The 16,160-nt window shown below is 45.6% G+C and overlaps 1 protein-coding gene across 1 annotated transcript in view; it reads left to right on the top strand.

Moving 5' to 3' along the window:
• The first annotated feature begins 1,987 nt into the window (after nucleotides 1-1,987).
• PIAS1 (protein inhibitor of activated STAT 1) overlaps nucleotides 1,988-16,160 on the top strand; it is a 95,445-nt gene continuing 81,272 nt past the window's right edge. The window contains exon 1 of the mRNA XM_060260115.1: nucleotides 1,988-2,113. Coding sequence (XP_060116098.1) covers nucleotides 1,988-2,113 — 126 coding nt within the window. The remainder of the gene's footprint in view (nucleotides 2,114-16,160) is intronic.

Raw genomic sequence — 16,160 nt, 5'->3', positions numbered from 1 at the left:
ACAATGCAGGAACTTCATAAATACCGCCCCCCCCCCCCCAAATTCACAGGATTAGTATTGCTGTCAGATAGTCATCTAGCCTCTTTTTAAAAACCTCCAAGGAAGGAGAGCCCACCCCCAGCTTGCTCTTGGCTCCACCCCCAAAGTCCCCAGATATTTCCTGAGTTGGCCCTGGCAGCCTACACAAGACAAACACACAGCATGGACAGCAATTGCCATTTTTTTGTGTCTCCAGAGGGATCTTACAGTAACAAACACAGCAAGTGATCTTGTGGCAATGTCAACAGTCAAGAAAGCCCTTTGGGGAGAAATCAGGGCATTCCCACTGAAGGCCAGGCTGGAAGACAAAGGTGCCCCTCCCATATTGTCTTTTATGGTAGGCAATCACTGATCTTGAATGCAATCCAGATGTTAAGACCCTTTGAAGGCCTGGGACTGTGTGATTCAGATCTTCTCAATGACCCCAAAGTTCCCAGTGAATATATGACCCAGCCTCAGGCCTCCAGCGTTATAAATCTGAATAATAATGCAATTAAAACTGCCCTTCCCCAGTTAATTTGATCAGTTCTCAATTCCCAAGCATTTCCTTATCTTCTGTTGCAGTCTTTTGTTTACTGAAGACAACCCATTTATCCTGTGGGCTTTAAATAGTATAGCTTGCCTGGCTTTAGAGCCAGTAACTTGAGTCTAATCCTGGCTACAGCATGGATGCCGGCTTGGGCTCCCAACACACTGGATCGCTCCTTCTTTCATCTGATTCCCATGCAGACTTGGAAAGGTATAATCTTTGCTCTCCCTCTTTATCTATACCCCCCTTTTTTTCCAAACCACACTTTGTATTACTGGAACTTTGCTCCTCTCTGCTCTTTAGGACTTCACATCTGGAAGACTGGATATCTCTGACTGAACAGATTCCACTTCTCCTCTGTCCTATTTCCCATTTTCCCCACATTAAAGTCTTTAACTTAAAAAAAAAAAAAAACTGCTCCAATCTGGAGTAGCTCTGATCAATTTTGGGTTGCTGTTGTTATATCGTTAGTTTGGATAAGGAAGGTGTGCTATTGATTTGTGTTTTGACTCGATATTTGCCGGTATTTGCCTAGGATACTCTCCCACAAATGTAGTATCAAAACTCTCAATAAGATCCATATATTTCCTTTTTAAAGTTTTAAATGTTTTCTCATCGTTTTCCTGCTGAAACTTGCTGCTCTCAACCAATACTCCCTCTAAGCTGTGGAGTCTTGCGAGCAAAAATTCTACTTCATGAGCTACTGGCAGTAAAGTTGTGAGCTACTGCAAACACCGGTTTGCTCTACAGCCGATTTTTCCTGAGCTAAGATAAAAAATATGTGAGCTGGGAAGCTAAAAAGCTATGAGCTAGCTCACACTAACTCAGCTTAGAGGGTACACTGCTCTCAACCACCTCTTTGGGGAAATGATCTGTTTCCCACTTTCCCCCCCCCCCCACTCTTGGAAAACTCAAGAGCTGATTTTATAATTGAAATTGTAACTATTGTATATGGTTTTATTGTACATTGTATTTACGTGTTGTGAGCCGCCCTGAGCCTGCTTTGCGGGGAGGGCGGGATATAAATAAAAAGTATTATTATTATTACTGAACGTATATTCACGATTGTGGTAACAGAGTCATGGAAAACAGGTTATAAATCTACCATAAGATAGAATAACTTTACTGGGATGCACAGGAAGTGCAGATAAGGCATAAGGGCGAGCATCTCTCAGGGAAACTGATCTCTGTAGGCTGCAGATGAGCTGCGGTTCCAAGAGATCCCCAGACCCCACCTGGCAGGGCTGTTGTGCGGAGAAAGAGCAGAAAGCGCAGCCTGGGCTGCGGCAGGGACGAAATGTGCGCGATAAACTGTCGAGAGAGAGAAAGAAAGAGAGTCCTATGAAGGCCTCGAAGGCGCAGCGGCCCCCCCCCTCCCTCTCCCGCGCGGCTGCCCCTGGGGCCCGGCGGGCGGACAAAATGGCGGCCGCGCGCCGCAGATTCAAACGCAGCGCGGGGGGCGGGGCCGGGGGGCGGCGGCTTCCCGGCGGGACCCACTGCGCCTGCGCCCCGCGATTCAAGATGGCGGACAGTGCGGAACTAAAGGTAGAGGCGCAGCTTCGAAGGCCCCCCCTCCCTCCCCTCCCCCGGCGCGGCCCCCCCTCCCTCCCTCCCTCCCTCCCCCCGGGCGGCGGCGGCTGAGGAGGAGGAAGCAGAAGAGGGCGGCGGGCTTGGCCTGGGAGGATGGGGGGGTTGCGCAGCACCCTCCCCTCCCCTCCCCCCGTCTCCTCAGGTGTGGTGGGGGGACCTCGCCCCTCCCCCGCCTCAGCTGGGGAGTGGGGGAGGGAGAGGCAGGCCTCCCCTCCCTCTGCCAAGGGGGCTTCCTCCCCCCTCCAGGGATTTGGCCTCAGCGCTTCCTGCCCCCCCCCCCCTTGGTCCAGCCGGTGTGGGCCTGGCACAGGAGTGGGCGCTCTTGCCCCACAGAATAAGCATCAGGTGTTTGAGAGCCACAAGACAGGAAGGGAGGCAGATGGGGAGGGAGAGGTGGGAAGGAAGCAGCTTTCAACTTTCAGCTTGCTTAACGTAAGAGCCACATAGAATAAGCATCAGATGTTTGAGAGCTGCAAGCCATGAGTGTCAGAGGAGGGAAGGAGGGCAAATAGATGGGGAGGGAGAGGTGGGAAGAAAGCAACTTTTAACTTTCAGCTTGCTTAACGTAAGAGCCACGTAGAATAAACATCAGATGTTTGAGAGCCACAAGACAGGAAGGAAGGCAGATGGAGAGAGAGAGGTGGGAAGAAAGCAGCTTTCAACTTTCAGCTTGCTTAACGTAAGAGCCACATAGAATAAGCATCAGATGTTTGAGAGCTGCAAGCCATGAGTGTCAGAGGAGGGAAGGAAGGCAAATAGATGGGGAGGGAGAGGTGGGAAGAAAGCAGCTTTCAGCTTGCTTAACGTAAGAGCCACGTAGAATAAGCAGCAAATGTTTGAGAGCCGCAAGCCATGAGTGTCAGAGGAGGGAAGGAGGGCAAATAGATGGGGAGGGAGAGGTGGGAAGGAAGCAGCTTTTAACTTTCAGCTTGCTTAACGTAAGAGCCACGTAGAATAAGCATCAGATGTTCGAGAGCCACAAGACAGGAAGGGAGGCAGATGAGGAGGGAGAGGTGGGAAGAAAGCAGCTTTTAAATTTCAGCTTGCTTAATGTAAGAGCCACATAGAATAAACATCAGACGTTTGAGAGCCACAAGACAGGAAGGAAGGCAAGCATATAGATGGGGAGGGAGAGGTGGAAAGAAAGCAGCTTTTAACTTTAAACTTGCTTAACATAAGAGCCACGTAGAATAAGCATCAAATGTTTGAGAGCCACAAGACAGGAAGGAAGGGAGAGGGAGAGGTGGGAAGAAAGCAGCTTTCAACTTTCAGCTTGCTTAATTTAAGAGCCACGTAGAATAAGCATCAGATGTTTGAGAGCCACAAGCCATGAGTGTCAGAGGACGGAAGGAGGGCAAATAGATGGGGAGGGAGAGGTGGGAAGAAAGCAGCTTTTAACTTTAAACTTGCTTAATGTAAGAGCCACATAGAATAAGCATCAGATGTTTGAGAGCCACAAGCCATGAGTGTCAGAGGAGGGAAGGAAGGCAAATAGATGGGGAGGGGGAGGTGGGAAGAAAGCAACTTTCAACTTTCAGCTTGCTTAACGTAAGAGCCACGTAGAATAAACATCAGATGTTTGAGAGCCACAAGACAGGAAGGAAGGCAAGCATATAGATGGGGAGGGAGAGGTGGAAAGATAGCAACTTTTAACTTGTTTAAAGTAAGAGTCACATAGAATATATATTAGATGTTTGAGAGCCACAAGACATGAACGTTGGAAGGGAGGGAAGGAAGGTAAATAGATGGGAAAGGAGAGGTGGGAAGAAAGTAACTTTTAACTTTAAATGCATTCTCCATGCTGCCGCCTGGCTTGGCTTGGAGAAGTGATTTAAAGAAACAAATGCCCTTTTCAAGCTAGCCGATGGGGTGATGGGAGCTTCAAGAGCCACACAACATATGTGAAAGAGCCACACGTGGCTCCTGAGTTGCAGTTTGGCCCCCCTTGCTCTGGGAGTTGCGGTGGACAGCTTATACTCACTAAATCCCAGGCGGGGGACGGGGTTCCTTGTCTCCCCTCACCAGTTTTTTTTTGGGGGGGGGGCATGTTTTCTGTCAGGTGCCCAGGATCTCCAAGGCTGGTTTCCCCCCACTTTTAATTCTCATGGGTTTTGCAAAGCGTAGGGGAAAATAAAGGAAAGCGTGGAGTACTTCTTTCGACTCCTTCTCTTTTAAATAGTTTATATCGTCATTTTAAATGTCACTTGAATACTTCTTAACTTCTGTTAAATGTTTTTTGATTTTTGCTGGTCACTGACTGTATTAGAATTGAATCCCTGTTCCCTTCGGGTTTCACTTTAGAAGGGTGTCTTCTTATTTTTGGGCCAAAGGGCAGGGGAAATAAAAATAGCACCAGGTATTTTTGTTCTGTCCCTAACGCAAAGAGACACGCACCTCATCCCCAGCTTTCACTTTGGGAAGGTGGGATCTAATGTTTGCAGTTTATTTTGGTATTGCTTACTGTCACTGATCCATCTCTTGTTCGTCTGCAAGCCTGAATTGTGTGGATTGCAAAGCTGAATTCCTTCAAAGAGATTCCTGCAGTATACAGCAGGCTAAGGTTTGGGGTGTGAACTAAGGTGGCTGCCCTCTGTATGGATGTAAATGTTGATGAGGGGCATATGCATTATTCTGCTGCCCAAGGGTTTTCCTTAAATGCACACTGTACTCAACCAGTAGGACTCTTTTTATCAAAGGAACTGTTGACTCAATAGGATGGAGCATATTTGGATTCTTATGTTTTAAAAACAATTTTTATTTAGTAACATATGGTAACAATATCTATTTCTTGCATCATTAATAACTTCTTTTTATCTATCCCATATATTACTTTTTAACCACCCCTCCCCCCCATTACTTGACCCCCACCGGTGTTATTTACTTAAAATACTAAGGTACCCTTAACTAATAAAAACCAAGATTAATATTCTTCTTTCTTCTAAGACTTAATCGTTATCAAAAATTGTCCAATGTCCTTTTATTTTCTACTCTTTTTCTACACATCTTCTAAACTTTTTCCACTCCATCTTAAAAACTTCTAAGTCATAGTCTCTTAAAATTTTTGTTAATTTGTCCGTTTCACTCCATGTCATAACATTTACAATCCAATCCCATTTTTCTGGTATTTTTTCTTGCTTCCACAACTGCGCATACAATGTCCTAGCAGCTGAAAGCGAGTACCAAATTATAGTTCTGTCTTCTTTTGGAAATTTTTCCATATGTAATCCCAAAAGAAAAGTCTCTGCAACTTTCTTAAATTCGTATCCCAAGATCCTAGAAATTTCTTGTTGAATCATCTGCCAATAGTTTTTTGCTCTTTCACAAGTTAGCATATTTGGATTCTTAAACTTTCTGCGAAGCAAACTTCCTTAGCTCACTGTCTGAGTGGATGGTGCCTCTCTCTTTGTTGCAAATTGAGGCCCTCTCAGCTTCTGGAAAGGAGAGGGAAGGAAACATCCACCACTTTGGTTTCCTGTTCTAAAGTCAGGGGGAAACCGAAAGTGCTTAATCTAATTTTCTGTTCCCTTTTCTGCTGTGTTATTTTCGTAATGTTGTCTCCAGGCACGATAGTGGAGTGAGGGAAGTGTCTATTAAGAACTGAGCTTAAAAGTTTCAGTAGAACATATTTACTGCATCATATCCATAGTTAAAAAATTGTCTGAAAGTCTTGAACCAAAGGCTCCCACACTTTAAACCAGTGAGTTCTGTTCAAAATGAATGAGTTCTGTTACATAGGGACCATTCGAGAGTTAAGCTATTACTACTTTCCCCCCTCATTCTTCAATATTCTTCAGTCTTTGCACAGTGTGGGTGTGTTTGAAAAGGTCCAGAACATTTTCATAAGAGCTGTGTGAATGCTGGCTATTAAATGTTTACTAATGACAGATTGTGCCTGGTACCATTGGGGTATCATTCCTGCACCCTTAGATGTTTATGATAATGATGGCTTTATTAACTAATGACGAACTGTGGGAGGGGATGTGTGTTTGTTTCTGCACCCTATCGATTTTTATAATCATGAGGCTTTGTAAAGCAAAACTTTTAAAAAGCGCTTGCTTTTTTGTAATGTTCCGCCTCTTCCCTAGAAAGGGTCAAGACAGCCCAAGTGTTATGCTTTTTCGAGAGTTATTACAAGGATCATCATATGTGTGCCTGTTACAGTTCATCTACCAAATACTGTTATGTTCACTTCATCTGTCAATGTAGTAACATTGGTGATGCTTGTAGAACTGTGTTTCTCTGAAGGGATCTCTCTCCGTTTGGGGTTTTAGAAAAAGGTGATTCCCTCCTTTGGTGTGTTTGTGTGTACAACGATGGCAGCTCTCTTTGTGAGGTGAAGATGAATGGGTCTTGTTTGTAACCTCCACTGCCTTTTGTCGTGTTGGGGGAGGGGAAGATCTTGCGGTGGAGACTTAAGGAAAATCTAGTGCCCTTGTAATGCAGACAGCCTGTTGTGAGCATAAAAGAAAGGGGTCTGTTTGTTTCCCTTTTGCGCTTGGGGGTTGCTGCATTAATCTGTGCTGTAAATACAGCTGCAGGGTATTGGTAACTGACTCTCAATGGCTGGGGTAATAGGTTTACTAGCTGTGTTTTGAAAGCTTTGTTGATGTGAACGGTGGAGATAGTTCTACTTTCATCTTCCACTTCATCCTTTTCTTGGGTGGAGGACTGTGTGTTTGTGTGTGTAACGTAAATGGAGAGCTTCAGAGAAAGAATAGGCACCTAAAGGAGGGTAGCTGATTTTCAATTAGATTGAAGTGCGGTCATACCTTGGAGACCAGATCTCCTGTTCTACTGCAGAGACCAATACAGCTGGCCTCTGAAGCTAATTTTCAAGAGGTGGGATTGTGGATTCCCCCCCCCCCGCCTTGTGTGTGACTTTCCCATTTTCCTCACCCCCAATGCCCCATCCCTTTGTCCCCTTTTCTTCCTCATTCAGTTGAGGTGTTGATTTTCTTTCCCTTATTCTTGCTTCTCCCCAAGACTTATTTCCGCTGTGGTTTCTTGTTGCTATTTCAATTGTTAGCAATTTAATTCCCTCCCTTAGGATTTTAGGAGACCTAAACAGTGCTCCCTCTGAGCTGCTGAGGCTTGTGAGCAAAAATTCCTTTTTTTGTGAGCTCCTGGCATTAAAGTTGTGAGTGAGTGATTTTGGCTGCTGCATAAATTAGTTTGCTCGGGGGCCATCCTTCCTGAGCTAAGACAGAAATGTATGAGCCATAGGCTAAAAAACTGTGAGCCAGCTTACACTAACTCAGCTTAGAGGGAACACTGGACTTAAGTGAGGAACAGATTTCATGTTGTCAGTTTCTTCATCCTTCTCAGGGAAAAAGTCTGACTTGGGGGATGCTCTCACACTTCAGAAAAAAAAACTTCCCTTTTTATGCTTACGCTTTGGGCAGCCAGGGTTAGTAGGTCCGACGAAGTTCTTCCTAAATGGGCAGTCCGATTGGACCACGGTCTTCACATGTTCGAATCCGAGGGCTTAGTTTTCAGCTTTCCTGCTTCTGGCATGTCATGAGACGGGAGCGACACTTCTGTGGCTTCAGGAAACCTCTTCCTGTTTGCAAAGTTATGCTGGGATTGCACGTTGAGTTGTGCGACTGTGAGGAATTCCACTGCAAGTGTTGGATGGGGCAAGTGATGAACAAGACTGCAGTTGTGGGCAATTAATATTCCCAAGGATTCTTCCCTGGGAAGTTGGCTGGGATGTGGCCAGGAGGCCTAAAAGAAGGGAAAGCGCTGCAAGATCGTTTGGATACCGAGGTAATGTTGCTGCTCCCTGAACGGTAAATAATGGATGCTGGTGTTTTAGTCTAAATTGAAATCTATTGACCTCTTATTATCCCTTTTAAGACCAAATTCCTTCATCTTATATTCTTGCAAACTGCTTTGAGAGCCTGTTTGAGCTGATAAGCATACTTATATATTATCCCCTCTTTTCTACCCATATTAGCTCTTAAAGCAGTTCTGAGGAACGTGCTACACGCACGGTCACAAATTGTTATGATTTCAGCACAAATATTCCTCAGTGAGAGGGGATTCTCAGCTGAGCTTGATGCGGGGATATATTGGGGAGCGGCGGTGGCTCAGTGGTAGAGCATCTGCTTGGTAAGCAGAAGGTCCCAGGTTCAATCCCCGGCATCTCCAACTAAAAAGGGTCCAGGCAAATAGGCGTGAAAAACCTCAGGTTGAGTACCCTGGAGAGCCGCTGCCAGTCTGAGTAGACAAGACTGACTTTGATGGACCGAGGGGGTCTGATTCAGTAGAAGGCAGCTTCAGATGTTCATATGTTGTTTCTGCCCAGTCTTCCCTGCTGATGGCTACGTCAGTTTATATTTCTGAAAGCTAACTTCAGAAGACAAAAAGGTTGCATTCCCATGTATTCTAGAATACTACTTCAGTTGGCCCCATTTAGCTGCATATCCACGTTTGCATCGGGTAGAAATTTGTTGCTAGTTTAACCACTAAATTACGGAGGAAAGCTGACGTTCTTTCACCATTATTTTTCCTTGTAAAACCAGAGCTTTCAGTTTCTTGGATGTTTTATTCATACTGTACTGCGTTAGATGTAGCTCCGCTCCTGGACTGGGAATTGAAACAGTAGAAGAAAAGTTCTGACTAAATGGACTAATATAAGTAGCAGTTTATGAAATGGATTCTGAAAGTATTAGCATCACTTATTCAGCATTGTTTGAAGAGCGTAAGAGCCCTGCTGGATCGGACCAGTGGTCTGTCTATCTAGTCCAGCCTCCTGCCTCACACACCGGCCAGCCAGCTCCTCTGGATGTCCAACAACAGGGCAGAGAGGCCGAGACCTTCCCCTCATGTTGCCTGCTGGCCTCTGGGATTGTGCCTCACAATGTGGAGGTTCCCCCCCCCCCAATGGGTCTGTAGATTCCTCATTCCTAATTACTCTTCAGTGTGATTTTTCTTGTGTCTGTGTGACAGCATAAGCTATTTTAAGGCCTTACTAATGGGAAGACATATAAATGAACAATTAACTCTGGAGTATTATGCTGTGATTTTTGTGCTAATGTCTTCCACAGCACGATTCTTGGTGATCATAACTTTTAATATCAAAATCAAGACCTGTGTTTAATGTTTCTCAATTGGCATTGTTGATGATGGTTCTCAGTAGCTGGTATTGAAAACCCATTCGAGGAGGAGGCTTCCATCTCCGTTATCTCATTTTAAGGAACTGCCTGTGGGGATTAATAAGATCCCCGATGCTTCTTGTTAAATATATTTTATGGTTTCAGTGAGACTGGTGGCAGAAACAAAGCCAAGAATTCAAGCCTCTAGTTGCACGTTTGTCTACAAAATTCAGCAGGTGCCAGTTAATATTTTAAAAACAGAAATCGTAGACTAGCGCTCGTTGGGGTGGGTCTATCCAAGAGGGTGTTTGGTAATATTTTTCGTGGTAGCAGTAATGGTGAGTTGGCCCTTGAGCGGGGAAATCTAACTGTATAATGACAACAAGCGCTGGCGAAACAATTTAACAAGCAAGTTGCCAATTTCCGTTTTTATTTATGGCACAAATGATTTGTGTTGGAGAATTCTGTTTTAAATATTATGCAATGTTGGAAGATTTAGTCAGAACCACGCTCTAATTATGTGGCTCCCTAGTGCGCATATTCCTATTTATATCCCCCCCCTCCCCAGTCTTTTTAATGCAGTGTTGTTCTTTGGATGCATTTTGAACAAGGTAATTTTCAAACTTTGCAGCTTCTAGTATGAATAAAAGATCAAATAAGCAGCTGTGTGTTGCTGTAAATATAAGTCCCCAGCACATGGGACTTCAGCGTGTTTGCCAATAAAAATTAGATTGCAAATTCCATGCGCTCATAAATATGAATAGTGTGCATGCACTTGTTTGTGAAAGGTTTTATACGTCATTAGGAACTCTCGTCAATGATATTTACAGGGGCACTGGGGTAGGATTTTTATTTGTTGGCTACATTGGTAACTCTTGCTTGTCACAGGCTTCAGACACTTGTTTTAAAATAATACATTTGTCTGTTTGAAGAGGGGGCAACTGAATTTGTTTGGATGCTGTGAGAAGCATGTGTTTCTTTCTTTTTTTTTTAAAAGAACCCTACAGTTTAAATCTTTCATGTGTCTAGGGCTGAATAGATCTCACCACTCAGTGTTAGATGTGTTACATAGAAGTAAGGCCTGTTGATGTCAGTGGGGTTTGGTTTTATGCGGCACTCAGGATTGGGGCATGTGCCACTCAGGTGGTAGGGAGAGTAAAGAAAAAGATTGGGGGTCTGAAGCTGTGTAATAACAGGTAGGAAAGTGCAGAATGGACGAGGCTGTGATTATGCCAGGGAAATCTTGGGATGAGGGAGAAAGTGGTTGATGTAGAAAAAGGAGGGGGGGTATTGTGGGAAAGGAGAACAAAGCGGCTGGAGAGGAGCGAGACTGAAGGGAAATTAAGGAGAAAACAAGGAGAAAGTCTAAGGCAGATGTGCCCCCCAGAGGGCTCCTATTAGGCCCGTGAGCAACTCTCTATTGTCTGCTTCCTTCTCTCTCTCTTGCTTTCTTCTGCATCAGAGCTTGCTTTGCCAGTCCCTCTCAGTCAAGCTGCAGAGCAAAGCCTCTATTTTTTCCATTGGCTGACCAGCATATGAAGCGACTTGCGTACAAAAGCTTGCAATGCCCAGCCATTTCATAGTTTCCCCTGGGTCTTAGGATCAAAGCACTGACCATGAAATTTCTGTAATGAATGTCATTAAATCAAAAGTAGATTTGCAGACTTACAGATACATACCTGTACAACACCTGAACAGCATACTTAGGATTGCTACAGGACAGACATTGTCTCCAGATTTTGATAATCTTTTAGGTATGTTTTAAGGTTGTTTTTTTTTATAAAAACAAATCTTTGTGTTTGTGTCTTTTATAAAGTTTTTATCTCTGCTACCTGGCATTACATTCTATGACACACATGACATGGCCTGACCCAACAACATCTCATTTTTGTTAGATCTGGCCCTCATAACAAATGAGTTCAACACCCCTGGTAAGGGCAGAATAGAAAAAGGTGCTGAGCAAAAAGAACTACTTGGATGTACTTCATTTATAGTTCTAATTTCCGAGATTCGAGGTGGATTATGAAATACAGAAACGAGTTCAATTAGACAGCATAAAGACATCCAGTAAACAATGCATGGGGACTAGGACTGCAGCATATGTTTAAGACATGACATACCATACAGAATTCAGAAAGAAAGACAATGCATTAAAAGTGAGGCGATACACACAGTAAATGTTGCAGTAAGCTGCAGCCCTATTCCTTTATAAGAGCATCCTGAGCTATTTCATAAAACTGCCGTTCTTGCAGAAAACTGGGAATTAGGACAGAACTGTGCTTCATAGTGAATTCTTATTGTTGTTTTACTTCGGTTATACCCCACTTTCCCCCCTAATGGCGACCTGGAGCAGCTTGGGTTGTTCAACTCTCCATTTTCTCTTCACAACAACCCCGTAAGGTAGTTTATGCCATGACTGCCAGAGTGGGGATTCGAACTAGGATCACCCGTACCATAGGCTGACCGCACCAGTTTCATTAGTCCAGGAACCCGACAAAGCTGATAGCCTTAGACCAGCGTTCCTCAGTGTGCTGCCTGTTGACCGTATTGCTTGGTGTCCAGGTCCGCCTTCCCCCAAACAAAGGTCTGTTCTGGCTTTCTTCCTTCTCATTGGAGCAGGAAGCGCTTCAGAAGAGGCTTCACTTTGGATGGGGCCGTGGCTCAGTGGTAGAGAAACTGCTTGGTATGCAGAAGATCCCAGGCTCAGTCCCCGGCATCTCCAGTGAAAAGGATCGGATTGTGGGTGATGTGAAAGATCTCACCCTGGAAAGGCACTGGCAGTCTGAGTAGACAATACTGACCTTGATGTCTGAAGTGCTACGAGGAATGGCTGAGGGACGGGAATCTTCAATCTGGAGAAAAGGAGACTAAGGGGGGGGACATGATTGCCCTCTTGAAGGATTTGAAGGGCTGTCACTTAGAGGAGGAAGAAGAGCCCCGTGACGCAGAGCGTTAAAGCTGCAGTCCTAAGCTCTGCTCACGACCTGAGTTTGATCCCCGGTGGAAGCTGGGTTTTCAGGTAGCCGGCTCGAGGTTGACTCAGCCTTCCATCCTTCTGAGGTCGGTAAAATTAGTTCCCAGCTTGCTGGGGGGAAAGTGTAGATGACTGGGGAAGGCAATGGCAAACCACCCTGTAAAAAGTCTGCCGTGAAAACGTTGTGAAAGCAACGTCACCCCAGAGTCGGAAACGACTGGTGCTTGCACAGGGGACCTTTCCTTTCCACTTAGAGGAGGGCAGGGAGTTGTTGCTGCTGGTGGCAAGGAGAGGACTTGCAAGAATGGGTTTAAATTAAGGACAGGAGGGTACTGGCTGGATATTAGAAAAAGCCTGAGTTGTAGGCCTCAAGCTTGTGATGTTGGGGGAGACCCAGCTGCCTCTCTCTGGTGAGGCAGGGTTGTGTGGGGGAGCACACCTTTTTGACTGGCTTACCTGCCTTAAGTCCCATGCTGCCTGCCCCGGTTTTCACCTGTTCATAGAAGAAGATTTGCTTACAGAATACGATGCAAGAGGACCTCAAGTGATTTACAAGCTGGATGTAGGTGCTCAACTCCTTGGATTTTTTAGGGTTTAACTAGTATGACTTGAACCCTAAAAAATCCAAGGAGTTGACCACCTACATCCAGCTTGTAAATCACTTGAGGTCCTCTTGCATCGTATTGTCTGATGAAGTGTTCTTCTAGCACACGAAAGCTGTCATTCTGAATAAAACTTGGTTGGTCTTAAAGGGGCGACTTGACTCTTGCTTTGTAAGGTATAAAGTTATACTATAAACGGGGATTGAGAAGTATGCCTTTGTACCTCATTAGTATTTTGTTGCATTTGGGCTTGTCCCCTCCTTAAGGTCCTACTCACAAAAAATATGGAAATACCTAAAGTTGATGCCTTTGTGTAACTGTCTTTTAGAGCACTGTCTGAAATATTGAATATTTCTTGTCATTTCTGTGAATTGTAATTTGTAAACGGTTAGCTGCTGATTGTCTTGGATTCCTTCTTTGAGCATCCTCGGTCAATGGTTGCTGGATGGGGAGGTTTCATTTTGTATTTTTGCTATATTGCCTAATTAGGCATTGGGTTTCTTTCTCTGTTTCAGATTCTTTGCTGCTTACTTTGGAAGAAGTACTGTGGTACATACGGGAACAGTATTTGGCTGCAGCAAACTCTGGTTGAAGAATGCAGTGTATTTAGATGTATAAAATGAAACTCTTGCCAGATGTGGAGGTTTAGGTTCTATGAAGCACAGCGGTGCTTCAAGGGAATCATGTATTGTCCATCCAGATGTTGGGCAGCTAGTATCCCTTTTGTGAGTTGCAGGCATCTGAAATGTCTGGCGCTCGAGGGGTGCAAATATAATAGACTGAAATAACTTTTTAAAATGAGTTTTCCTGTGTAGGTTTAACCACCAGCGAGACTTGCAGCCTAGGACCGACAGTCAAGTACAGAACGTTCCTTTTTTGCCTCTAGCGCGCAGTTCCCCCCCTCCAGCAGTTCAGATGTTTGAGCATTCTATGTGGTATTATGTTCAGCTAATTGTTATAGGGTGGGTGGAGCAGAGAAGCTGAAAGTAGGATGAGAAAACTAACATGGGATTGTTTGAGTCCTATAATATTTCTCTGTTCTTGCATTATAGAAGTCCCGCGCATAGCAATGTGCTGCTAGTAAAGCTCTAACTGTGACATGCAATTCTGAGTAATTTATTTATTCATTTATATCTCGCCTTTCTCTCTAATAAGAGCCCCGTGGCGCAGAGCGTTAAAGCTGCAGTACTGCAATCCTAAACTCTGCTCACAACCTGAGTTCGATCCCCGGTGGTAGCTGGGTTTTCAGGTAGCCGGCTCAAGGTTGACTCGGCCTTCCATCCTTCCGAGGTTGGTAAAATGAGTACCCAGCTTGCTGGGGAGGAAAGTGCAGATGACTGGGGAAGGCAATGGCAAACCACCCTGCAAAAAGTCTTCCGTGAAAACGTGAAAGCAACGTCACCCCAGAGTCGGAAACGACTGGTGCTTGCACAGGGCACCTTTCCTTTCCTTTCTCCCTAATGGGGACCGAATGGCTTACATTCTTCTCTTCTCCTCCGTTTAATCCTTCCAACGACCCTGTGAGGTAGGCTAGCCTGGGAGCGTGTGACTGGCCCAAGGACATCCAGCATGCTTCCATAGCAGAGTGAGGATTCAAACCCGCTTCTCTCCGATCCTAGAGCAGCACTCTGGTTACTGCGCCATGTTGGCTGTCCCAGATCATCAGGTAGCATAGGAAGGGCATCAGCTTTCAGCTCAGTTACTTAAGATGAAAACTTGTTAGGTGGCATTCTAATCTGTGCCATGACTAACAGCAGGCATTTATTTATTTACTGCATTTAAACCCCACCTTTCTCCCCCGTGGGAATCCAGAGTGGCTTGCACTGCCCTCCTTTCCTCACAACAACCCCGTGATGTAGGTTCGACTTGAAGCGTGACAGGCCCAAGGCCGGGGCTTCTTTTGTAGCAGGAGCTCCTTTGCATATTAGGCCACGCCCCCTGATGTAGCCAATCCTCCAAGAGTTTACAGGACTCTTAGTAAGGATTGGCTACATCGGGGAGGTGTGGCCTAATATGCAAAGAAGAAGAAGACTGCAGATTTATACCCTGCCCTTTCTCTCTGAATCAGAAACTCAGAGCGGCTTACAGTCTCCTATATCTTCTCCCCCCCCCGCAGCAGGCACCCTGTGAGGTGAGTGGGGCTGAGAGGGCTCTCCCAGAAGCTGCCCTTTCAAGGACATCTCCTGCGAGAACTATTGCTGACCCAAGGCCATTCCGTCAGCTGCAAGTGGGGAACCAAACCCGGTTCTCCCAGATAAGAGTCTGCACACTTCACCACTACACCAAACTGACTCTTTACACTACACCAAGGCCATGTAACAGGCTTCTGTGGCGGAGTGGGGATTTGAACCTGGGTCTTCCATTTCCCAGTCTGCTGCTCTTAACCGCTACACTGTACTTTTATGCGTCTGAAGAACCAGTTGCCCTCCTGGAGGGAAATGACTTCGAAGGTTCCCTGGAGGGGCTTCCAAGGACCCTCACTGGACCTGCCTGCTGTTCTTTGTCTGCCTAATGGACATAAGCTCTGTGGTGTGAATGCACCAGCAAAAGTTGGTCTAAAACAGTAGTCCCCAACCTTTTTGACACCAGGGACCAGTGTCATGGAAGTAAAATTTCCCATGGACCGGTGGGGGTGGCACTGGGGTTTCTGCCACCTTCACACTTGGTGGCCAGGTGACAAGAGGCCAGTCTGCCTCCCCCTCCCATTTAAAGACCCCTGCCAGTCGGCTGATCAGGTTCTGGGCAGGTGGAAGGGGTGGTGCGGCTGCTCTCCCTTACTCTGAGGCTGCCTCTCTGTCTTGGAGCAAGGCCACACTGCCTCTTTCCCACCTGCCCATACCCACAGGTCTTGGGCAGGTGGGGCAGTGCAGTTCCTGGTTGCTAGCAGACCACTGCCCGGTACCGGTCTACGATCTGTGGTTGGGGACCCCTGGTCTAAAAGATTTTAATTTGTGATTCATTTTGCTCATATGCTTTGTTAAGACCTAATGCAAAGGCTGTTCCATTTCTGCAGACATCTCATGAACTTCAGTCAAGTCTTTACCTGCTACATCGCTTGCTTTGCAGGATTTTTTAAACAATTGTTGTGTTTGTTGCAGTATTTAGACCCTTACAAGGAGGCCCTAAAGTGGAGGTCAGAATAAGGCTATTGGGCTGGGTCTTTTTCAGTGGAATAGCTTTGCTGTTTCAACTGATTAAAGTGGGATGTTTGGCAGGGAAGATCTGGGGCAGGGATAGCCAAACTGCGGCTTGGAGAGACATGTGGCTCTTTCACCCATGTTGTGTGGCTCTCGAAGCTCTCACTACCCTGTTGGAGAAGGCATTTCTCT

This window comes from Heteronotia binoei, chromosome 19 (assembly GCF_032191835.1).
Source record: "Heteronotia binoei isolate CCM8104 ecotype False Entrance Well chromosome 19, APGP_CSIRO_Hbin_v1, whole genome shotgun sequence".
Lineage (NCBI taxonomy): Eukaryota > Metazoa > Chordata > Lepidosauria > Squamata > Gekkonidae > Heteronotia > Heteronotia binoei.
This window is presented reverse-complemented; position numbering and strand designations above follow the sequence as displayed.